The sequence below is a fragment of the Marmota flaviventris genome, chromosome 17 (genome assembly GCF_047511675.1).
Source record: "Marmota flaviventris isolate mMarFla1 chromosome 17, mMarFla1.hap1, whole genome shotgun sequence".
NCBI classification, from domain to species: Eukaryota; Metazoa; Chordata; class Mammalia; order Rodentia; family Sciuridae; genus Marmota; species Marmota flaviventris.
Window position 1 is genome coordinate 66,470,022 of NC_092514.1, and position 25,820 is coordinate 66,495,841.

At 35.8% G+C, this 25,820-nt stretch overlaps 1 protein-coding gene across 5 annotated transcripts in view; it reads left to right on the forward strand.

The window, feature by feature from the left end:
- Positions 1 to 25,820, forward strand: part of Cep112 (centrosomal protein 112) — a 466,461-nt gene that overhangs the window by 221,720 nt on the left and 218,921 nt on the right. For all 5 annotated transcript variants that reach the window (XM_071603145.1, XM_071603146.1, XM_027946274.2 and 2 more), the window contains one exon: positions 18,537 to 18,719. In XM_071603145.1, the coding sequence (XP_071459246.1) occupies positions 18,537 to 18,719 (183 nt within the window). The remainder of the gene's footprint in view (positions 1 to 18,536; positions 18,720 to 25,820) is intronic.

A 25,820-nucleotide genomic window follows, 5' to 3' on the forward strand; every position in this document is an offset into this window, starting at 1 on the left:
GACATGGTAAACTCGCTGGTTTTAGACCAGTCAAGCCTCAAACTTGTTTTTGTTTGGCCAACCCAGGGTTTCTGAAACCAATTTTTGAATGAGTTGTCACAGTTTAAAATACATACGATTTTATGTAAAAATACACATTTCAGGCTTTTCCTATAACCTTAGTAAATCTGACAATTATAGGCTACATTATCCCTCAGCAGTTATCACACTGAGCCAGTTAAGAAGGAAATGTAGTCTTAACAAAATAAGGCTCTTCACTGAACAGTGTGCATATTCATAATAATTAACATTCATTGGTGTTCAGCTTTTAGAACTAGCTTATGGTTATAGAACACAGCATAAATATGATTTACCTTGCTATTCTAACAGTAAAGGAACAGGTGCCGTATGTTCCTGGAATTGGAAGAAAGAGAAGGAAGTAGAGCAGGGGGAAGGAGGAGAGCACTAAGGTGTGGGAGCCCTAAGTGGGGATTTGAGTTGCTGCCCATGTAATGAAGCAAGACATGCAGATTTTAGTACGTTCTCTTAGCATAGATCAACTGTGGAGGAAATGAGAGGAGCAATACAACTGTACAGTGGAAGAGAGGGAGTAAGCGAGGATGAATGGGCTAAAGTCCCATTTATTAGAGTAGAAAGCCTAAAAACAGTGCATACATTTGGTCATTAATGAAAGACCTATACAAGCTGGGTGCAGTGGTACAGTCCCGTAATCCCAGTGACTTGGGAGGCTGAGGCAGATGGATCACAAATTTGAGACTAGCCTTGCAACTTAACAAGACCCTGTCTCAAAATAAAAAATGAAAAGGGCTGGGAATGTATCTCAGTAGTAAAACACCTCTGGGTTAAATTCCTAGTGCAAAAAACAAACAAACAAACAAACAAAAAAAGAAGGTAGGGAGTGGGATAAGAAAGAGCTATAGAGCTATGCAGTATATTATGTAGAAGTATGGGAAACAGAAATGTTTTTAAAAAGTTGCTGCCAGTACAGGAGTGGATGAGTAAAATCAATACATTGTTGATTTTAAAATTTAATTCATATAGTTTTTAATTCAAAAATTCTGTTTCTTGGAACCCATCCTGTAGAAATATTTATACATGTGCAAAATTATATATATGTGCACATGTGTTTGTGGAAGATTATTTGGAATAATGAAAAGAAGTTGAAAATAAAACAAATGAATCACACTATGGAATACTATGTGCTTATTAAAGAAGATTGATTTGAATCCGTATGTGCCAACATATGCAGACTTCTAAAATGTATTGATAAGGGGAGTAAAGCACATCTTAGAACACTTTGTATATTATGATCTCATTTATGTAAAATGAAAACACATGTGTCCTTATCATTTAGTTCAGTATGTAAATTCAGTAAACAAATCTAGAATGGGCATGGAATTATATGTTGGGTATGACAAATTGAGACTTTCATTTTATGCTCTAAATTTTTTTACTTGAAATTTCCCAATGATTATGTACCATACATTACTTAGGTAATTAAAGCATTAGAGTTACAAATGCTAGGAAACAATAGAATGAAGTAAATATAGATTATATTTTACTGTATTGCATTTTAATTGGGTATTAAATTTGGAAGTAATGAAGTAGAAAATAAATTCAAATGATATAATAGGAGTGTAAAATAATCAAAAGATGAAAAGTCTAAAAGAGAAAAGAAGGCAGAAGATAAAACATTAGCAGATTATTTTCAAAGAGACCAAAGACTGAGGAATTTTGCAAAATCTAGTCCAATGGAATTATTTTATCAGAAACTTTTTAAAATATAATGCATGAATGAAGTAGTTAATTTTGGATTAATGTACTGGTACCTGAAAATCATTTTGACATATGGTAGATCATTAATATGTAATTTCACTGAAATATGTTTTATTTGAAAAGCCTAGGAATGTTTTCTACAAAGTTAACATGAAGAGAGGTTGCTTGGGTAAGTAGCTTTAGAAAGTAGGTATAGAAAATTATATTCAGAATTGAAACCTGCCATTGGGAATGAAAGGGACACAGATTTTTTTTTGTTTTAAAAAATAAGAAATAATATTTATAGCAAATACATTAGGCAAAGTGACACTGATTATTTTTTTATTTTTTGGTACCAAGGATTGAACTCAGGGGGACTTAACCACTGAGCCACATCCCCAGCTCTTTTTTTATATTTTATTAGAGACAGGTCTCACTGAGTTCTTAGGGTCTCACTAAGTTGCTGAGGCTGGGTTTGAACTTGCCATCCTCCCATCTCACCCTCCCTAGTCACTGGGATTACAGGTATGTGTGCTGTCCCTGGCAACTCTAATTATTAAATTAATAGATATATAATAAGTACAATTAGTAGGTAACTAATTAGCATAAATCATAATAAAATCATTAATGTCCCAACAAATGACATGACAAAAGGAAAGAAATATACATGAAATTAATTGAATAAACAACCACGTAGAAACATCTTCAGTGTTGGTATTAACAACAACAAAAAAAAGCATGCTGGATCCATTGGCAGAAAAACAGACATGAAGACCAATGGAATAGAAGATACAGACAAACCCACACGAATATAGTTATCTAGACAAAGGCACCATAATACATGGAGAAAAGAGAGCCTTTTCAACAAATGGTGCTGAGAAAACTGGAAATCCATATGTAATAAAATGAAATTAGCCCGTATCTCTCACCAGCAAAAAACTCAACTGTAAGTGAATCAAGGACCTAGGCATTAGACCAGAGGTCCTGTGCCTACTAGAGAAAAAATAAGTGCAAATCTTCATCATATTGGATTAGGAACCACATTTCTCAACAAGAGTCCTAAAGCTCAAGAAGTAAAAGCAAAACTGAATAAATGGGATGGCATCAAACTAAAAAGCTTCTTCACAGAAAAGGAAACAATCAAGAATGTGAAGAGAGAGTCTACAGAATGGAAGAAAATCTTTAGCACCTATACTTCAGATAGAGCATTGATCTCCAGGATATGTAAAAAACTCAAAAAAAAAAATGACTCAGTCAATAAAAGAACAAAAGAACTGAACAGTCACATTGCAGAAGAAGAAATACTAATGGCCAACATATATATGAAAAAATGTTTAACATCTCTAGCAATTAGAGAAATGCAAATTAAAACCACACTTAGATATCATCTCATTCTGCTTTGAATGGCTGTAATCAAGAATACAAGTAACAATAAATGTTGGCAAGGATATGGGGAAAAGTACACTCATACATTGCTGTTGGGAATGCAAATTGGTGCAACCTCTCTGGAAAGCAGTATGAAGATTCCTCAAGAAACTTGGAATGGAACCACCATTTGACCCAGGTGTCATACTCCTCAGTTTATATCCAAAGGACTTAAAATCAGCATACTATAGTAACAAAACCATATCAATGTTTTAGCGGCTCAATTCGCAATAGCTAAACTATGGAAACAATCTAGCTGCCCTTTAATGGATGAATGGACAAAGAAAATGTGGCACATATATGCAATGTAATATTACTCAGCCATAAAGAAGAATGAAATTTGGGCATTTGCCAGTATGTAGATTGGAACTGGAGACTGTCATGCTAAATGAAATAAGCCACCTCTAAAACCCAAAACTCTCTGACATGTGGATGCTGACACACAATTAGTGGAGAAGGGAGAAGGGAGTAGAGAATAGAATTTCATTGGATTAGACAAAGGGGAAAAAAGGAAAGGGAGGGGATAAGGGAATAGGAAAGATAGTAGAATGAATCAGACATAACTTTCCTGTGTTCACACATGATACACAACCAGTGTAACTCTATATCATGCACAACAGCAAGAATAGGATCCTAATTAGAATAAGTCATACTCTGTGTATGTATAATATGTCAAAATACACTCTACTGTCATGTCTGTCTAGAAAGGAGGGGATCAGAAGTTCAAAGCCAGCCTTAGCAACTTAGTGAGGCTCTAAGCAACTTAGCAAGATCCCATCTCAAAATAAAAAAATAATAATAATTAAACCATTAGAATAAAAATTTTACAGAGGGCTGGGAATGTGGCTCAGTGGTTAAATGTCCCTGGGTTTAATCCCCCATACCAAAAAAAAAAAAAAAAAAAAAAAGGCATATTAGATATACTACCTAAAGTTGGAAAAAGGTTAGTGAGATTGGTACTTTTATATATTGCTAGTGGAATGAGAAGTTAATGCAGCCTTTTTAGATCAGTCTGGCAGTATCTACTGAGTTAAAAAAAAAAAATGTTTATTACTTACTCTGGCTCAGTTACCCTTAACTTTGAACATCAGGCAGAAATAGTGAACAACCAATGTTGATTATTTTTTAGATGCGGAATCATGGTTAATTCTTTTACTACACCCCTGCTTTCTGCATTGTAATGTTTTTACTATAAAAATACATTTATGTTAATTTATTTGGATGTATGTTAAGCTTCAAAGGTTTTCCCACAATGATAAATTTTAAAGTCTGTTTTGTCTTTGTATATTCTTTTTTTTTTAGAGAGAGAGAGAGAGAGAGAGAGAGAATTTTTTAATATTTATTTTTTAGTTTTCGGTGGACACAGCATCTTTATTTTATTTTTATGTGGTGCTGAGGATTGAACCCAGCGCCCCGCGCATGCCAGGTGAGCGCGCTACTGCTTGAGCCACATCCCGAGCCCTTTGTATATTCTTTATAAAAATAATTAACAAAAGCTGGGCCAGGTGACACATACCTGTAATCCCAGGGGCTCAGGAGGCTGAAGCAGGAGGAACACAAGTTCAAAGCCAACTTCAGCAAGTTAGTGAAGCACTAAGCAACTCAGTGAGACCCTGTGTCTCACTGAGGATGTAGATCAGTGGTTAAGCCCTGCTGGGTTCAATCCCTGGTACAAAAACAAACAAAAAACAAAAACAAAGAAAAACTCATAAGAATTTTAAATGAGCCAGATATCCTGGTGCACACCTGTAATCCCAATGGCTTGGAAGGCTGAGGCAGGAGAATCTTAAGTTCAAAGCTGTCTCAGCAATTTGGTGAGGCCCTAAGCAACTTAGAAGACCCTGTTTCAAAATAAAAAGTAAAAAGAGCTAGGGATATAGCTCAGAAGTAAAGCATTCCTGGGTTTAATCCTAGAACCCCCCCCCCAAATATATATATATATATATATATATATATATATATATATATATATATATATGTGTGTGTGTGTGTGTGTGTGTGTGTGTGTGTGTGTGTGTGTGTATTTCACAATTATGTGTAACTATAATATACTAATAAAATTGTGAAAAAATGCTTAATAAGGAAAATTGATGAATTCTTTAAAGAAATGATATTATTAACAGAAACCATAAACTATTACATTCATATTTCTGTGTCCTTTTGTTTTTTCATGAAAAAGAGAGAGATGATACAAGGGTAGGTTCTGATAGGAATTATATGAAATATATACAAGGATATCTCAGGTGATGCATTTTTATTTTTATTACATCTGCAGTCCTGTTCATTAGAATCAATGCTGAGAATGCAGATTTCAGCCTGCAACTCACCAAGGAAAGGTAGAGGCAGGAGTATGAGCTAATATATTTTAGGAGAATATTTATTGATATCATAATGTATGAGCTTTTTACTTAATCTTTTTTAATTACTCTTTTTTTCAGCAGAAAATTTTATTAACTGGAACAACATTCCCCCTCACTACTACAAAATTTTAGTATTTTTACTGTGAAAGTTGATTATGAGAAATGATGTAAGTAGAGATCTCTACTAATCAGGACTAGCACATAAAAGTGAAGTCAGTTTAATTACACCTGTGTTCTTCTCTGAACAGGGTAGCCAGGCTGGTAAGGACCAAGGATTAGAGGTAGTGTATCTGTTCTTCACAGAGCCATCTGACAAGGTCCTTCCTATGGGGAAATATGGCTTTGTATTGATACCTTTTTGTGCTTAAGTGATAGTTCAAAGGACCATTTTTGAATGATTCAACTTCAGAGGGTTAGTTATACATAGAATAAGAAAAATCAGTTTCTGAAGATTCAAACAGGTTGGAATTAGGTACGTCACATTTTTTGAAGATGAATACGGAATTCCATGCTTTGGATTAGAAAATCAGTTTCTAAAGTAGGGTGGGAAGCAAGAAAAACAGGCACAGAGGTAAGTGTGGAGTACAGGGGGAAGTGGGACAAGAGAGGTAGTAGAGATGGTCCTAGTCTGTTATTGACATCTCAGGCCACATAAGGAAAACATCAATTCTTGTCACCATGTCTTAAGCAGGATACTGACAAACTTGAACACATTCATGGAATTTCCAAAAGTATAGCAATGTCTGGAACCATGTCAGAGGGAGCATTTAACTGCCAAGAGGAGAGAAGACTCAGGAGAATTGGGTCTCAGAAATGTAAGATCTGTGTTTCCAGAGGACATGAGGCTTGGTGGATGTGACAGTAATTCTAACAGCCAGTGGTTCTTAGGACCTGTTCTACATGTGTTCCATGTGTTCAGCCACCTCCCATCTTCACAGTACTCCCGTGAGTTGGGTACCAGGACTTATTTCCAGCTTACGTACAGCCAGTTATGTAACTGGCCCGGGGTCCCACAAAGTCAAGAGGTGGCAGAGTCAGAATGGTGAGCTCACAACTTCCACTCTAAACACACTACCTTGGTTTTGCAGGGTAGAAATTGAACCTATGTATAGATAGTACTATGAGGAATATTTTGAGTTACTTCTAAGCAGTACTTTCCTACAGAACTATTTGTTTATTCAGAGATTTGTGTTCTAAGAAAGTGTGTTTCCCAACATGAGCATGTTGAAGCATGGGCTGGAGCATTGTGGAAGGAGCTGTGCTTTCGTGGGGGCTGTTTCTCCACCAAGGCCCCTTCCAGATTCTGTGACTTTCTGCTCATTCTCTGGATTGGACTCCACACCCTTCCCTTGTCAGGTATAGACTTTTCTGGTTCCACCACTGAGGCTTTCCTTTGGGTTTCCTACTATCAGGGCTTCTGCCTACTTTTTTGGTAACCATTTAGATGCAAGTGTGACAGGTTTTCTATTCTTTTATCTTATTTTTCTTTAAAACGTAAAAATTTGAAGGTTAAGATCTTAAAATTCTTGCCAGGAGAGAATTTAGGTGCTGACCACCCAGGGTCCTGCTTCTCACACTGGGTAAGGCAACCCCCTGGTATGGGGAGCAAATTGGGTGAATGGGAAGCTGCACATGTGCTTCCTGGAGTGTTCCACAGTCACTTGATTATTTTGTGGGAAAGCAATTAGTTTTACTAGTGAGGTAACATTTATATTAAAACAAACAGACTTTCCTGTTTTGTAAAATGTGAAGTTCCCATGAATTTTTAAGATAAAATAGGACATTTCAAAGAAACTTACAGCTTGCAGAGGCTGCTTCAGGCTAGGCCCTCCAGTCCCACAGGGGGATGCTATTCATTTTCACTGAAGCTAGGGGTGCTTTGGTAGAAAAGTTTTAGAAGCTCTTATCTGGTCTAATCTGCACGTTTTATAATGAGGGAATTGACATTTAGAGGAAATGAATGACTTGTGCCTTCTGGGCCTCAGTTTCCTTCTTCACTTTTAAATTTTGAGCCCCTCCCATATAGAAAGCATCATGCCAAGAACTGTAATGGAAGTGGAAAAAAGCAAAATGGTATTTTAAAATATCTTAGCCCAAATGCAGGCATAAAGCGTACAGATGTGGAAAGCAAAACATCAAACACATGGGATAAATACTCACACAAATATCCTGTAAAGCCCAAGCTTTCATCAAGATTTCCTGTTTCTTTCCTGTATAACCCATTGGAACAAAAAGACAATTCTAATTGTCTTTTCACAAACCTCATTCATGTTGGAAACAAACAACCAAGCAGGCATGCTGGGATTTCCTGAACTGTGGAATTTGGGTTTTGGCAATCCTATCATATCTTTCTTTAATCTTACACTTTATATCTTCTCTTTTAAAGCCTTTAAAGACAAATGGAGTTCAGCAGATAAACAAGTGGTCAAATTCTCCAGAAAGAATAAATGCTTTTTGTCAGTGAATACAAAGAACTCTCCAGGGCCAGCCTCTTACAAGCCACCAAGCCACTGTTACTCCAAACAAAAACATTTGGTAGCAAAGACAGTGGAAGAGACAAAACAGCAATTAGGCAAGATAAGCAAGTGGGAAATTTTAAATAAGAGCAGTTAATTTAGAAAGATCAGTTTATTTAGAAAGCAGACAGCCTGGGATTTCCAGTCCTTTCTTTTTTAATTGTTCTCTTAAATGAGGCTATTTTGTCTACCCTGCAAAAGCAGAGGCAGAAAGCAAGAGACAGGGGAGATGGAGATGCTCACTGACATGCGGTCTCAGGCAGTGGAGAGTATGGGAAGGACTCTCCCCACAGGTGGAGGTGCTGGCCTGAGAGGAGGGGCAGATGCCCTCTGCTGAACTAGTGAGAAGGAAGAACAGAGGCACAGAAGTGTGGAGACCTGCCCTAGGCAATGAAAATGCTCTAATTACTGAAGGTTTTCTTTGTGGAATAGGAGGCAAGCTCATTTGCCGAGTCAGGAGAGTGGAGAGAAGTGGAAATGGTGGGCAGCTATTTTGGTTGTCACAAAACTGATAGGACTAGAAAAACTCGGTAAACTTTCTTTCAGTATTGAAGTCCCAGGTATGGTTAATAACCATGCATTTGCAAGTCTCCTAAAAATCTCTTCAAAATGGATTTTTATATGATTTATTTCTAAGCATGCATAATTTATGTCGCTTTTATTCTCTTTGGTGTGCTCTTACTTACCTCATCCTATGCTTTTTAAAAGTCTTTTTTTTTTTTTTGGCTTGGCTTTCCTTTTCCAATTTGTAATGAATAATTTTTGAGCCCCAACAACAAATCAGCCATAGTGCTCCTCAGTGGTAATCAGGCTCTGTTAGATAACTATTTCTTTTAATAACCCTCTAATTCATGGAACTCTGCTATGCCACCAGTCACAGTTGGGTCCTCTAGGCCACAGGCTAAGTACTCAATTTGGCTACCAGGCTGCCAAATCAGAGACCCAGGCAATGAAGCTGTGGAGCCTGGATTTACAGAATGGGTATTAATAGGTAGGGAAGGGCAGTCGAGGTCAGGAAGAAGCTTTTTTCTTTTTTGGCCTGAAATTTTTCTCATTGAGCCTAAAATAATTGCCACTTTTACCTAGACTGGGAATTAGGGTGCAAAGATGAGGCAATTCTTCAGCAACAGTAGAATAAAATGGGTGTTTACTTTCAGAGATATTTTATTTGAAATTTGTTTGGATAGCAATATGGGAAACTCATTATAACCTTTATATATAAAGGAAACAATACAATAAATACATTTAGTATACATTAGAATATAAAATATTGATATATTACATTCAATATAATACGTATAATACATTTAATATATATTAAAAATATAAAAATGGACATAATGCCTTCTTGGTCAATCACTAACTCAGTTTATAGAGCAACTACTTTGTGCTAAATACTTCCAGGTTCCCAGGAGATGACAGTAAACAAACTGTCTCTCTTAAAATATAAGGTGAGGTAATGGTAATTCTACAAAGAAAATAAAGCTAAAGGGTTTGTCAGTGAAGAGGCTGTTTCATAGAAGGTGTTGTTTTATATAAGGTGTTAGTTTGGTTCGTTCATCCAGTGGAGACTCTGCTGCAGTGTAATACTAAGACCTGAGGAGAGCAAAGGAGGAAGCCACAAAAACCCCTGAGGTTGAGGAGAGAGCACGCCAGCAGAGTCAGGAGAGGTGCAGCAGGCATGCCATGGAGCCAAGGCTAAGCAGGGGGATCATATCAAGTGCTGCAGACGGTGGTGGTGAGTCTGGGTTTCTTTCTGAATGTGAGAGGAAGTCCTTGGGGGCACTTAAGCAACATCTGGTTTGCATCTTAACAAGATCATTCTGGCTGCCGTGTGGATCATTGATGGTAGTGGAGATGAGAAGCAGGAGGGAAGCTGGTTTGGAGGTGATTCCAGTGGTCAGGCAAGTCACTGCAGTGGCTGGGACTAAGCTGGGTGTGGTGGGGTGATAGCAAGACACCAGATTTGTGGTATATTTTGCAGGCCAGATTTGTCAATGGATGTGAAATTGAGTAGAAGCTAGGAAGAGACTTAGAGGTTTTCCAGTTGAGCAATCAGGTGAATGCTGATGACAGACCCTGGGACATAAACAGAGAAGAAAGGAAGTCCCTGGACAGAGTCGAGTTACACCTGCAATTAGTGATGGGAAGGAGGTGGAGGAAGCAGCAAAAGAGACTAAGAAGGAGCAGGCTGTGAGGAAAAAGGAAAAACTGAGAAGGTGTGACTTCCCAGGGGCCACATTCGGTAGGTTTTATAGGAAGGAGATGAGATCCGTCTATCTCAGGGGTTGCCAGGATGGGAAGTTAGGTAGGGACTGACACCTGGCCGTTGGCTTTGGCCACCTTGACAGGACCAGTGTAAGTAGAATTTGAGAACAGAAACCCAAGTGCTGTGGGTGGAGAGAGTAGGATGTGATTAACCCTTTTGAGTAGGTTTTGAAGGAAAGGGGAGCAGAGAAATGGGGTGGTAGTTAGAGGAGTAAGCTTTCAAAAAGTGAGATACAGTAAAAACATGTTTGTTAATGAGATGATCCAACAGAGAAGATGAGATGTTGATGGAGAGTGATGGGGAATCGTGAGAGCAACGTGCTGAATTTGGCAAGAGGGGATGGAATCCAGCCCACAGGTGGAAGGACTCAGCTTAGTTAGCAGCAAAGCCTGTAGCCACGGAGCTGTGGGAAGGGCAGGCCCAGTGCAGGGAGACAAGTCAATTTGGTGTTGAGGAAAATGAAGCATCTCTCTTCTGATTACTTCTGATTTTATGTTTTGATTGTTCCTGGATGCCATGTTGTTGCATTCAAAATGAAGAACAGTTACGAAGCCTGTGTTAGGTGAGGGGGGTGATTTATAAGGTGGTTGACCTGTTTGTCAGAAAGTTCCATATTAGCTGACGAACTTGGATGATTGTTAAATATTATGTTCATTCAACAGCAGTGATGTACTAGGTTAAGATGAATGCACATTTCATCAAGAACTGAATGTGTCTTAGAGAAACAAACATAAGTTAAAATATGAAGTTAAGACATGTTTTCCCCCGCCACCATTTTGAATTTCATCTATCAAAATGAATTTTTAATTATTTCCCAATTTGTTTGGTGTGAATTGTCTATCATTAAACCTTTAAAAAAAAAAACATACATTATACAAAGCCTTCCAGAGTTTCAACTGATATGTGGAAGATAAAAACACAGAAAATTATAGCTAATTTTTCAGAAAATTTTAGAAGCAAAGAAGTTATTTTCACTCATTACCTCCAGGTGCCATGTGAGGTATTTTGAAGTGCTAAATGGGAAACATGGTCTTAGGGCAGCACTTGCTTCTGGCACATGCTTCACTCGGCACCGCGGTCATCACTGGTACCTTCAGGCTTTGGCTCACAGTGCATCTTGAGCTTTGGGAGCTTCAGCAGCCATTGGTCCCTGGCTCTTGATGGTTGATTAGAGAGAAAGAAGGATGAAGAAGCAGTCTACGCTGGTACACCTGGTACCATCTCTAGTTGCAGTGGTCAAAGCAATGTTAAACCTTTAAATAAAGAAAACATGATCTGTTGATCCGAGAGATTTCGTGGAATGTTCCTTTTCTTTGTATCAAATCTTGGAGCCATGTGGGCACCCACAGATTACACATTCTATTTCTACTCTTGATATGCTGGTTGCTTTTTTCTATCCTTTGTGCCTTTTTCAATTAAGATGTTGGTCAGAAGTCAGACTATATTATAATATTTTCTATACTAAGATGTATTTTTACTGTGACTCCAAAGATCCAGAGCAGTATGTATTATCTTCAAGGGAGTCTTATTTCTCATGTAATGAATGTTTAGTAGCATATTTTACATCATATAGCTGCAATTAAAAGTTTCCAAGATCTTTTTGAAAAGTTATGAGATCAGCTTAGTGAAACCCTGCTAACTTTACAGGAGGCTTTGTATCATTGGAGCTGAATTTCCGGAGCTTTAGATAGTTAGGAACTTATTTTGACATTTCAGATGTGCTCTTTTGCATATGCAAATTTCTCAGAGACATAACTGAATAATGTTAGATCTCTGTCTCATTAAATGCCTTGGCTTGATGTACCTGTTTATTATTATGGATCTTAATGCCATAAGTCTTGTGAACCATATCAAAGTAATGCTAAATTTCACAGTCAAGAAACAAAAGTTTTCCACAAAGAATGCTTAACTAGTATATAGAATGATTCTGAAGTATTACCAGGAAAGATAGAACCCTGTCTTTGGATGGCTGATATTTCAAAGCAGATTGTCTCTTGAACTATTAATCTGATGATCAATATTATTTTGATAAAATTCATAATGTTTGAACTTTTATTAATATTGATTGATTTATTGATTGTTACTGGGGATTGAACTGGCCCTCTTCCCAGTACTTTTTATTTTTTATTTTGAGGCAGGGTCTCCTTAAATTACTGAGGCTGACCCCAAACTGGGGATCCTCCTGCCTCAGCCTCCCAAATCTCTGGGGTTAGAGGCGAGCACTACTACATGCAGCTCATCTCTTTTTTTTTAAAAAAAGTATAGCACACTTACAATAGTTTGTGATTTTCCTAGGTAGTGGTCTTCACTGCCACTCCAGTCACTTGACCTGAGGTGGAGGTAGATACTGGAACTGCCTTCGCAGTATTGAGAAAGAATCAAAAGTACCAGAAAAGTGAGAATATGAGGGTGGTTTTGGTGCTGTAGACCAGAGAACTCACCTCTAGGAGAGTCTAGAGTACTATCTTCAGTAGAGTACTGAGAGGCACTCTGGTAGTGGGACACTGATACCACTGAGTGGTTGCATTCTAGAAGCATCCTCTGTATTCCAGGGCTGACGTTGAGAGATTGAGAGATGCTGCTCTGGATCTTTCAGCAGGATGGTAGGGTTCCACAAAGGCAGACAGCATGTGGAGCACTCACTGTATTCTGGAAGGCCAGAGTGATTCCTGTTACTGAAACAAGGCTAACTGGCTACCAAGGTGTCTTGTCCTGTAAGGACTTGAGGTGGGTGAGTGGAGCTTGGTATTCTGGGAGAAGGTAGTCAGACAGCCAGTGAGAATACTAGTTGGCTGGCACAACATCCAGAGCAAGTCCAGAGTTGGCAAGTGTATTTTACATCATATTCCACTTCAGGGGAAAAATCATGGTCTTTCACAAGTTTTTAGATCTAGGTCAGTTCACAAACCCAGGCCCATTTGTTGGAAGAAAGGCTGTATCCCTTGTTAAAGACCCAAACCTGACCGCCACAAGGAAGTATTCCTCCAAAGGGTGGTGATACCCTCTGATATGGCAACTGCACACAAAGAAGAAGGAAGCAAACATTCTACCCAAATCCTAGCTTCCAAAAATGACTATTGTTAATAATATTCTTAGTAGTATTACAGAAATTTCATGAGATTGATAAGTATAAGAATATGAAAGTACAGAGACAAAAGCAGTTTTCTTAGAAACAGGACCATGCTTAGAAATAGGACCATTATGTGAAATTAGTTGAAGAAACAAGAGAAACTGAAAGAGGTTCAGAAAAATATTTCTTTTTTTAAGAAATGATTCCTTAGACTGTTAGGAAGTATTTATTAAAAGTATATTGAATAAATGTTATGGTTTAATTTTGAAGGCATTATTTACCCCCTACACTAAAAACTAAAATTAACTTGCATACAGTTCCTACCTGTCCCTACCATTCTGTTTTGTAAATTATGGTATTATTTGTACATTGTTGAAGTATGTGCCCTTTGTATTCTGTTCTATAGTTGTCACAGTTCTATAGACATAGTTTTTTTTTTTTTTTTTTTAAATCTGCCATGTGCTCACCACCAGGACGTTTGGCACAACTCATATCCAAGTTCTTTATTTGGACCTATCTACTGACTACTGAGATTTCATCATTGAGTGACTTTTTTGAGAAGAGCTTATAGTTGTATTCATTGCATTTTTTCTTGCTGGAGAATCATTTGTGTTCTTTTAGCTGTAAAGGATAACTTGACTGGGCATAAACTTCCTTGTTTATCCTTTGTTTCCCTGAAGCTTTGTACATATTGTCCCATTGTCTTTTGGTGCTACGCATTATTCTCAGCTCCACTTTTCTAGTCATCTCTTGTTTAAATGAATCTTATCCTCAATTATTACTTTTTTCAAGAGTGTCTTGGGTTTTTTGAGTTTTTCCATGTTTGAACTTAGTTATAATCTTCTTGAGCCATTATTTTCCTGAATCATAATTAATTTCTCTTGGTATATAGTGTGACTTTTTGATACACACATTCTGTTCTTCATTCATTTTGTGAAAGTTTCCTGATAGCACATTTGTGTGCATGCAGATTTTCATTCTATCTTTCTTCTCTTTGTTTCTTTCCTGGGCCTTTATTATGATTTTCTCAGGCCTTTTGTCTATGTCAGTGGTTCAGTCTTTAGCCATTATTTTATTTAATTCTTTTTAGTTGTAAATGGACACAATATCTTTTTGTGTATTTATTTTTATGTGGTGCTTCGGATTGAACCCAGTGCCTCACACCTGTGAGGCAAGCTCTCTACCACTGAGCAGCAGCCCAGCCCTTTAGCCATTATTTTTAACTCATTATTATTTTAATTTAGAATTAATTTTGTGACCGAGTTATTTCGATCCTTAGCTAATTCTGTTGTTTTGCTTTCTTTGAGTTCTTTTCATTACATTCACGTTTCATCGAGCTCTCCTATAACTGGCTCTGGTTTTAAAGGTGTACTTTTTTTCTCCCTCCAGAGTGATGGGCCTTCCTTGGTTTCTTCATCCTTTCTTTTTTTCCTCTTTCTTACTAAGTCCACCCCCCACCTCACCACCCCCCACGCACACACACAATGTAGTGTTTTTATAGGTGTCCAAACATGTTTTCCCCTCATCTTACTGGGGCATGAAGTGGGCAAGCTTTGTCGAAACCTATAAGCTTTTTCTAAATTCTAGTATAATATGCATGAATTCTCTTTGACCGATTTTCTGCCTTTATTTTCAGCCTGGTTGTCTTTCTCTGAGTTTTAGTGTGAGAACATAAATATTTTGTGGCTTTTACTTTTCTGTAGTTTGAGACTCAGATAGGGATGGAGAGTCAGAGCTTATTTGATATATTAATGAAAGTTCTAAGCGACCTTTGTTAGAGAAACTGACATATCCTCTGTCTTTTAACAATTTACCAATGCTCTGTTCCAGAGTTCGCTGTGCTTGTTAGAGGGTGGTCTCTCGTTTCTGATGGGAACTCTAAAGCCTGTGTTTTGTCAGAATCAGCTCCAGTTTTTTTCTTTCTCAGTTTTATTCATCTCTGGCCTATAGCCATTTTCACTCTGTACAGTTCCCCTTCTTATCCCCCATCTAGGCAGAAGAAGGAAATGTGAGTGTTCCATCTTCAGTCCATTTCTGTCTAAAATCGGGGTATCCAAAAATATTTCTCAGAATTATCTCAAGTCATCAGTTCTATTTCTGGGGCATGGGGATAAAAAGACAAATAAGTTGTCTTACCAAGTGATGTAAGAATCTTCCTTTTATTTCCTTATCTATCACATTTTGAATTGAAATTTATGGTCAAGAAATTATTTAAAAATATTCTAGCCATATTTGCTGGCACTATGTTCACTATAAAACTGTTAGCAGGTCTTAAAATGTAGATTCCAAGACTCCCAGAGACTTGGTAATCTCTTAGCTGCATCTTTGTCTTCCTGAGCACCTGGAATGTGGTCCTGTTCTTGGGCACTTACATGAAACATCTGTTGGAATGAGAACATCAACAGCTGTAAAATGATTCTAGTATGTGGTGGAAGACTGTGCTCTCAAGGACTCAGAACTTCAAACCTTCACTCTTGAGTTTCAGATTCAGAATGTATTAGAGTTGCCATTCATTCTATTAGACGTTACTCTTGGTTCACCCAAAGTATGTAGTAGTTCAAGGTAAAGAAGATACACTACTTCTTTTTACTTCCAAGATGTACCTTCAAGTAAGGGACCAAGCTGGAAGGTCTGAAGGACTCTTCTAACATTTGCTTACTTGGAAGAGGACAGGGACCAGTAAAACTTAGATTTAGCACAGATCCACTTCAGTAATTGTCTTAGTGGTTATGAATACCATCATCAATATAGCCCCAGAATATTAGGGAGTTTCCCTTGACCCTACCATTTATCTAGAAAACACACCTCTAAGAGAAGATGACAACTAGGAAACCTAGGCTGAGACCAGAAAGGGCTCATAAGATCTAGGAGTTAGCTAAGCAGTGTTGGACTAAGCAGATAAACCTCAACTATTTCACTTAAAAGGCTCAACAACCTTGAGATTTATTCATTAAGAAGAATCACTGGGCAACAGGCCCTGGCAAAGTAACAAACCAGTAATAACTTAGGAACATTTATCATTAGAGTTGAAATTTTGTTATAACGATTTCATTTTTTTCTAGTTTTTTTTAAATAAAATGAATAAACATGTTTGAACATGGGCAGATCATTGGTCAATCTATAAGAACAATCAGGTTACTCAAATTAGAATGGTACTGTGAAAGTATATTATTACTAGATCCAAAAATGATACAGCATCATTATAATGATTATACATCTAGTTCTGATCATGTGTCTTTGGGGGATTCTGCAATTTTTTGGCTCTAATTATAGGTCATTTGGATACTTGTAAAATATTTTGCTTTTTTCAATTTTAAGTCATAGTCATTCTCCCATTTTTTGAGACTTCTGAAGATTTCAGTGTAACTTCCCCCTCCTACTTTCTTTCAGTGTTACATATGCAAGTGATTTTGACTAAAGTTTGTGATTTTATTATAATGACACTTGATAGTATAACACTGAGTGGAAATATGTGTCCAAGAACTAAAAATTCTTCAACTCAATAATTTATAGCCTCGGCTGCCTGAAAAAGTGCTATAATAACAATACCATTTTAATTTGTCTTCTGTTGGGATTATTGTTATAGTTAATATTAGTTGTATGACTCAAAGAATAAATCATACACATGTATTGTAAATAATCAAAGATAACTGTACTACTTGGCATAGTATATGCTAGTAGAACATTTTTTATACAATATTTTTCTTATGTTGCCAACAGAGTAATATGGGAGGAAAACCTGAATTTTAAACAAATTCACTATAAAACACCTTTGGTCTCAGATTAAAAATACTTTTTTCCCATATTATTTGTACATTATTTTGTTCTGATAAGTGTACATGTTCAAGAGTTAGCATTCTTTCTTCTAAATAGTTTAATTCAATTATGAATGGTTAGAAATCTATTGTTAATTTTCCAACTCTCTAAGTCACAATAATAAAACATTTAGAAACCTGTTTTAAAGCACATTTAATTTGTGTTTTGATTCTTAATTTGCAATTAGGAGATGAGAATTTCAAATTTCAAAAGAAAATAACTTCTGATATTTAGTGCAGTGTGCATGCCTGGAGAAATGAATGCTATAGCTTTAAGATAAGGTAGTCTGGTGATTCATTGCAGGAAACAAGATCGATTTGGAGCAGGCTCCTACTGTTAGCTTTTTTGAAGATGGATTCTCACGCCGAAAATAACACAACATATTCTAGATAACAGCAGTTTTTCCCCCTGAAATCCACCAAAACTGAAGAAAAATCCAAGTGACTGTTCTTAGCAGCTGTGTGGCCTGGAGTTCACTGGGGAAGCTGGCTTCCTGCAGTCCCCTATTCATCACCTGCTTCAAAGACAGCCTGGCTGGCTATAGTTTGCAGGCCAGGTAGGGTGCCATTGTGCACAGTCTGGGAGGATTAATATCAAAGCTGCGGCAACCAGGCCCTTGGTCTCGGGCTGCCATTCAGTCTAGCAGGGAGAGGCTAAGACTGGCCAAGGTCACAGTCTCCAGTGTGGAGTGGACTGGGAAAGGATCTTGAGAATAGAATGCTTTTTATGAAATCATGGGGCAAGCTTGCAGCACAGCAGGTGCTCTTCTGGAAGACATAACGTGTGTTTATAGTGCTATACCGTGGCTGACAACGAGATAATAGAGCTTCGAAATTTATCATTTTATTTTTAAAAAGACAACTGTATATACAATAATCCAGATGCGTATTTAGCTCAGATCTTTTATTTGAAAATCATAAAGAAAACTGATCGATTTAATTGCTGCTTTTTACATCTGTGTATTTAAGCAAAAAGCAAAGCGTACTGACTATTAACCATTTACAACCATTGCTGATCAGTAATATTGGAATCTTGGGGAGGAAATACCTAGCTTTCGACATAATTTTTTTTCAATGTTCAGATATTCATGTCAACAGATTGCAAAAGGATTTCTTGAATATGCCCAATAGTCTTGAATATTAGGAGGTTTGGATAAAATCCCCCCCACACACACACCAAATGAGGGTATTTCAAGGGTGAGGTAATAATGACGCAAAAATAAAATTTTCAACTTGGACAAATTCGAGAAAAATTAAGCTGTCCATGAGTTGTCATGACGACAAGGATGTTCTGTTGATGAACTGTCCTCCTCATTGTCCAATCAGATAGTAGAGCTGAAGCTGGAGCATGAACAGGAGAAGACGCACCTATTACAGCAGCATAACGCGGAGAAGGGTAGCCTAGTCCGAGACCATGAACGGGAAATTGAAAACCTGGAGAAACAGCTTCGCGCTGCCAACATGGAGCACGAAAATCAAATTCAAGAGTTCAAGAAACGAGATGCGCAGGTAATTACCAATAATATTTGATAAAACGGGTATCTTTTTAAAAAGTCATCAGCGTTTAATGTTTTCCTCTTATTCTTGTTGATGCACGCTGTTTGATCATTTGCAAAACTGACATATAAATGTGATTTTTTTTTTTGTTTTCTCTTCCCCACCTCCCCGTTTGGGGGATGAATAAGGCTTTGACTACAGAAACCACAGGTAGCCAGATTAAAAATCCCATGGCGCGCTATAACTTGGCCCCTTTCTTATAATCTTGTCTCAGCTCCTTTCATGATGGGTTTTTTTAAAGGTATCTACCCCTTACCCCTCCCCTTAGCCTTAGAAAATCCCTAAGAAATATATCAGCCTCACTCCTTGCTTTTTGTTTTAATCTCTGTAGGTAATCAAAGCAGCTGTTTTCATATTTGCTTTTCCTCCCTAGTATTGCTTTTTTTTTTTTCATGAGCCTATTTGATTAGATCACTCAGATGGTAATTGATAAAATGACTCCAGAGAAGGGCTATTTCCCATCAGGTCTGTTGCTTTTTCCTGCATGCACATACACATGCCTTCTAGCCTCCATCTCTGTAGTCCCTGTTGGAAGCCATTTGGCAGAATAACCCCCAGCTGTGGTAGCATTTGACTCTTCAAACTTATGGATGAAATGTGCACTGTCAGCATGGAAAATTATCTTTATAAATTTCAGATGAAAAAAAATCTTATTGGGTATGTATCTTTGTGGTACAATACATTCTTTAGGGTATATATAATCAAGGGCCTTTAATGTATCCTCTTGAGGAGATTGCTGTGAAATTTTATTAAAGGAAAATTCAAGAGCAATTGACAACAATAAAAAGATAATTTTCTTTTCTAATAAGACCATATCATATACTAGGTCTAAATACCTCTTTTCCCATTGAAATCTAATCATACTAACCACACCACAGATAAGCTTTTCCCCCTATTTGTCCTTCCTCCCAAAATAATATAATTTTCAAACAAAAAAATAACTCTTCTGTTATGGTATATGTTTTAACAAGTCTGTAATTATCTAAGCATAAAAATACTGCTAATTAAATAAGATGCTAATTTTTTGAGTGGAGAGCGGGAGGCAGTAAGGCAAAGAATGGGAGTTATTGGTTATTTTTCATTTGACCTTGGGTTGTCTTTTACTTTCAGAGAATAACTGGTGCAATATAAATATGCTCAGCACAGGTTTTTGGCTGATAATATACATTTGTAGAAAAATTATTTTTAGTTTGTTTTATGGTGGCATGCTAATCTAAAGGTAGTCATTGTAGTAGCTATGGTACTAGGATAGTCATATGGTTCCTATTAAATCAACACACATTATACTTTTGCCATCAACCTCATTAGAGCCTTTTAAAAAATATATGCTGGACTTTTGATTTTCAGCCATACAATTTATTTAGAATATTTTCAAACTTGTATTCTCCTTCAGACATGATGTTAAACCCTACCATTGTCTTGCCATTATAACGAAGGAATATGGGGTCTGAATCAGTAAAGGATCTGTTTGCATACTAAAATCAAATAATGGATACAATAAAATACATTAATTTACATAACTTCCTACCATTTTGGTGCTTGGTGGAAAGCCGACACAAGTGGAGGCCGAATTTAGAGGAAATCTTTGTGATTTTGTATATGCCGGATCTGCCATGTAGGGCGCGGTTCATCCAATCATAACAAAAGGGAAATTTTAGAATTACTATGTATAATTAAGCCACAGGGATTGTATAATTTGGTTATTAATTGAATTTCTTCACACAGAAATATTAAGTATGAGGGCTATATGACCTCTTCAAATGTTGTAGTTTAGAATGTTTCTCGTATTTTGTGTCTTTCTTGGATCGTTTTACTAATTAGAATTGCTGTCATGGGAATTCCAGTAAGCAATGGAAACTTAGGCTAAATGCATTCTTGGCCAAAATGAAAATAATTTTGTGTGTTTTGTACTTAGTTGTTTTTAGAAAATAGTTTTTATAACTTTCATCAATGTTATATTTTATAAATTTTAGCATGCACACCAAAATGCTAATAATTTCTGTATATCTTTCGTTATTCATTGAGGTCATTAATTCAGAGTTTTTTTCAGGTAAGCCCTGAATTTTCAAACTATAGCTCTTCATTATTGTGGTCTAAATAGTTTATTGTGTAATTTAGAAATCTAATTCCATTCACAGATTGCAAAAAATACAAAACAAAACAAACAAACAAAAAACCCCAAAATGGATTTTTTTTTAAAAAAAACAGAAGATATTTTTAAATTCACTGTGTTATTTTATGCAGAATAAAGCACACAACATAAATATTAGATTGCATGATTTTTTTTATTTTAGTTCCAGAGAGATTTGATTTTCAGTTAATGTTTGTTCCAGTTTAGTAATGGAGGCCATTTTGTAAAAAGGGTTATTTGAAATACTTAACCACAAGAGGACCAGTACAACATCTATTTGGATACTATGGCTTTGTTTGCAGCTTCTCTTCCATCAGATTCTTAAGTAAGGGTGATACCCTAAAAATTTATTTTTGGCTTCTTCCAAATATGTGATATAATTATATGCCAATATGAAAGTCATTATTATATATTAACCTGCATTAAGGTAAATCAAACCAACTGGGAATTCCCTTTTGGTGAATATGTTTTACAATTATTAGGTTATTTATTCTAATAATTGCTATTTTATAGAATAATGATAAGATATAGTAATGCATCTCAGGACGGTTAAACATTTTTCTCATTTCATTTGGTATAGTTAACTGATTATCCTGTATATTATATTTTCGTCACACTACTTTGATTTTCAATGGTAGGATATATTGTGTCATAATAATCCCATTTGCTAAAATGTTCATTAAATGTTATTACCCTCATATAGATGTTCATGATTATTTAAGAAAATACACCAGATCAATAGAAATGAAGACATAAAAAGTTAAACCTCATTGTTAAATATTTCTCATTTACTAGGACCCTCTTATTGAAATTATTTTGGAAGATGATTTGATTGATTTTATCACAGTTTTAATATGAAGAAAATTTGTAAATATCAGCTTCTTTTGACGTGTCAATTCTATATGTAATTCTTGTTTTGCCTTTGTGCTGTGCTATAATGATAGAATGTCTACATTTTATCTTGTTGAATTTGAAGAAAAATACAACGTAGGTTCCTTGATCCCTTAGTTGTCTTTTTCAGATCCTGAACCATTTAGAGATTGCTTACTCTTTTATGTCTGTTACCCATGTGAGTGGTATGTATGAATACTGTATGACTGTTACATAGAACCTTTGTGATCCGCCCCAGAAGTGATGTCACTTCTAGGATGGCTATGTGACCTGTTGTAGTACAGAAAGATCAAGAAGTCAGGGTAACCAACAGCTGTAGTAAATGACCCTTGGTATCTCTTAAATTGAATATGGCATTCTTGGAGAAGGTTATCAGCCATATCTAAAAGTACATTGAATGTAGCACTTGTTCTAGGGTTCTTGTATAACATTGGTATCTAAATGCCTTTGATTTCTTAAGCTGAAAATCGTGATTCTAATTATGATTCAATAATTTTTGCATAGTAAGTGGACAAATCATCTTGATTTTACTATATTGATTTTGTATTGAGAGGCTGAATTTATCACTGATTCTAAAATGTGGAATTTGTAGTCTCCTCTACTTAAAGAGTTTTTCTGAAGATTTTTTAAAATTAGGTTTTAATGCTATTACCATACTCTCCATGAATTTGAAAATATGGGCATGAGGCATAAGTCTCCATTTATAAACCTGTTGTGTGTATATTTATTGAGGTGATTAAACACAGCTACCATTCTTCCAAGGTTACTAAAAGGACAAATTTAAAGTATGTATGGTCTGAACATCAATGGTATACCTTCCTATGTACATGGTCTTTGAGCTCAATAGTATTTTTCTCTTGAGAGTATTTGATTTTAATTTCTTTATGTGCCTTCTTCTTTTAAAAGGGATTTAATGCAGTATTTTATAATAAACATATACTTAAATATAATAGAAACTAATAATTAAGTAGTATATGATATATAGCCACATTATAAAATTTATACTTTAAAAATACTACAGTTAAATGTCATTATAAAATTTATACTTTACAAAATACTATAGTTAAATGTCATTTTTACCTTGGAACTTGCCTAGAAGCCACAGCAAAGAAGGAAACATGATGAACTGTGTGATTCTGTTTATGCAATGAAAGATATCTTAACTTTGCCCCTAGCTCTCAGCTCTGAGAGAAATTTATGGAACGGGACTAAATATGAACAACATTGACCAATAAATGATGATATTCTTTGCATATTAAAACATTCACAAATAACTCTGTTGGGAAAACTTTAAATTCTTAAATTTTATAAAATGTAATAAACAAATTTTCTATTAATGTGCCAGACTTTCACTCAATTTATTGAGACTACAATTATTCTCAAAAAACAAAGCTGCTTTGAGAGAGATAATTTTTTAGATATTATAAATCCTAAGAAAGTACATTTTAAGTCACAGACTTACCAAATTCTAGTATGATCATTTTATAACCATTCTTGAAACCTTACAAATTATCTTTAAAAATTAGAAACATGGCTGAGATTAGAAATAGTTTAGAAGCTAATGCCCTAAATTAATTTTCAAGTGTGTTACTCTCTTATATCAGATTCTCTTGTCCTCTGAATTTATGTTATGAAAAACTATAATAGGAAATTTTAAAAATCAAATGATAATTCATTTCAGAAATAAAATATTTGTATACCTTAAAATGGCTCACAAACCTTACTTGCCTAATCAAAATACTATTTCATCATTAATATTTATTTATTACTGTAATTTCTTTTGTTCTGAGGTAGTAATGATTTTTTCTTTCTTAGGGTCAAACTGATGTGATTGCTGGGAAAAGCTCAACTATGGGAGCTATATTTCCCCCCCAACCTGTGGGGCTCTCACTGCTAACCCTGGCAACCCTGCTTTTTGTTTCCCTTTTCTCCCTGTTGACGCACAGTTTCATCAGGGTGGTTGCCTGGTGCTCCAGCTGTGTACACACCAAACTTTGATACTTATCCCTGACTTACCCAGTTATTTGTATTAGAGAGAAAGTGGATTGGAAGTGAGTGTATTTTAAGTATTAAGGGGGTTTACTGCAGTGGACCACATTTAATTTTCAGTCATTAGAAAGTTGGTAGGAAAAACTTTTTAATTCTTTACATTTATTTTGCTGAAAGAAAAGACTTTGGGAACAGATTCCTGATAAAACCACACATTAAAATTTTCTATGTATTTTCTTTAGATGAAGTTTTTTAAGAATAAATTTTTAGATATTGATGGACCTTTATTTTATTCATTTATCTTATATGTGGTGCTGAGGATCGAACCCAGTGCCTCACACATGCTAGGCTAGCAGTCTACCACTGAGCCACAACCCCAGCCCCTAGGTGAAGTTTGTATATTATTATTTAACTGCTGTATTTAAGGCAGCCCAATAACTTTCTATATACTTTTAAAATACAAATAGAGATTCTCCTAATGAGACCATTTTAAAAAGCCTATGGGGGAAATACTGTTTTTTCTGACACCAAATCATAGGTCAGATAGAATTTATCAAATAGAGAAGGACAAAAATTCTTCTCATATTTTAGCATAGATACACTGAAGGGAAGATTTAATTTATTAGTATCCAGGAGTGGTGCATCTCATAGTATTACAAATGGATTTTATAATATGCTTATTGTACTTATGAATTGTCATATAAGTTAATATTTATACAAATGTTGTTTCTTATGTGCTTAACCAGAATAAAATATAAGAAAGTGCCATTTCAAGTAAAGCTTATGTTCTTTGTAGGTCACCAGCTTCTTTTTCTATTATAATTCTAAAAATTCTGTAAGTACTTTTATTTTACAAACACAAAAGTAGCAAATATGCCTATAATTAAAGTATTACGAATAAGTCACCTTGGCCCTCATCATGGAGAAAATTAAGTTTAAAACAAAAATATAGGCTGGAAAAGAAAATTTATTCCTCTAAGAAGGAACCATTTGTAGAAGTATTATACAGTGTATCTGTAGCCCTGTGCACAGTTTTTAAATGTGATAGTTACCATGGAAACCACATTCTATGGTATGTGGTCCACTTTTAGCTAAAGAATATTCCTTTAAAGGCAAACCTCCCAAATAATAACATGTAAAGTATTCCTTTTGAATTAGCAATTTTATATCAACTAACAGTCATTTCTTTTAAAAAAAATTCTGTCTTTTGTTCTCATTATACTTAATGGATTTCTTTAGAAATACTAAAATTGTTTTTGTAAAAGAGGTAATTAATTGCTGGAGATACTTTAGATACAGAGTATAATGTGATCACTCTGCAGTGGTAAAAATGAGGATGATTGCAAGAAGCCAGGAATCATTGCATAAAGGTTGTTCTGCTAGATGTGAAGGTTTTAGTCATATCAATTATCTAAGTATCTTGAAATAATATGGTCAGATTAAGGAATCTAAAGAGAGGACTACATCCAATCGTTTTCAATTTATAGATAAAGAACCTATAATTCAAGGATATTATCTTGTTCCAGATCATACAACTAGCAAATCAGGACTTCTTTATCTTAAAGCAGTACTCTTTCTTGATATCACAGCCTCCTCCAAGAAAGGTTTTAGGTTTTGGGGAAGACTTGGACAGGCCAAAAAAAGGGAAGAGGGTTACGTATAATTCTTTGCCTGGCACAGGAGAGACACTGATACTCCTTCCTCCTTGTTCACAGTATTGAGCAATAGCTGTTACATTTCTTTCTATGATTTGCAATACTTGATGTTGCTCCAAAGTCATAATTCAATAATGATGGGTTTTTTTTTTTGTTTTTTTTTTTGGCACCGGAGATTGAAATCAAGGGTACTTGACCACTAAGCCACATCCTCAGCCCTATTTTGTATTTTATTTAGAGACAAGGTCTCACTGAATTGCTTAGCGCCTCACCATTGCTAAGGCTGGCTTTGATCTGAGATTTTCCTGTCTCAGCCTCCTGAGCCACTGGGATTACAGGCATGCACCACTGTGCCCAGCAATAATGCTGTTTTATTTCCACTTAGTA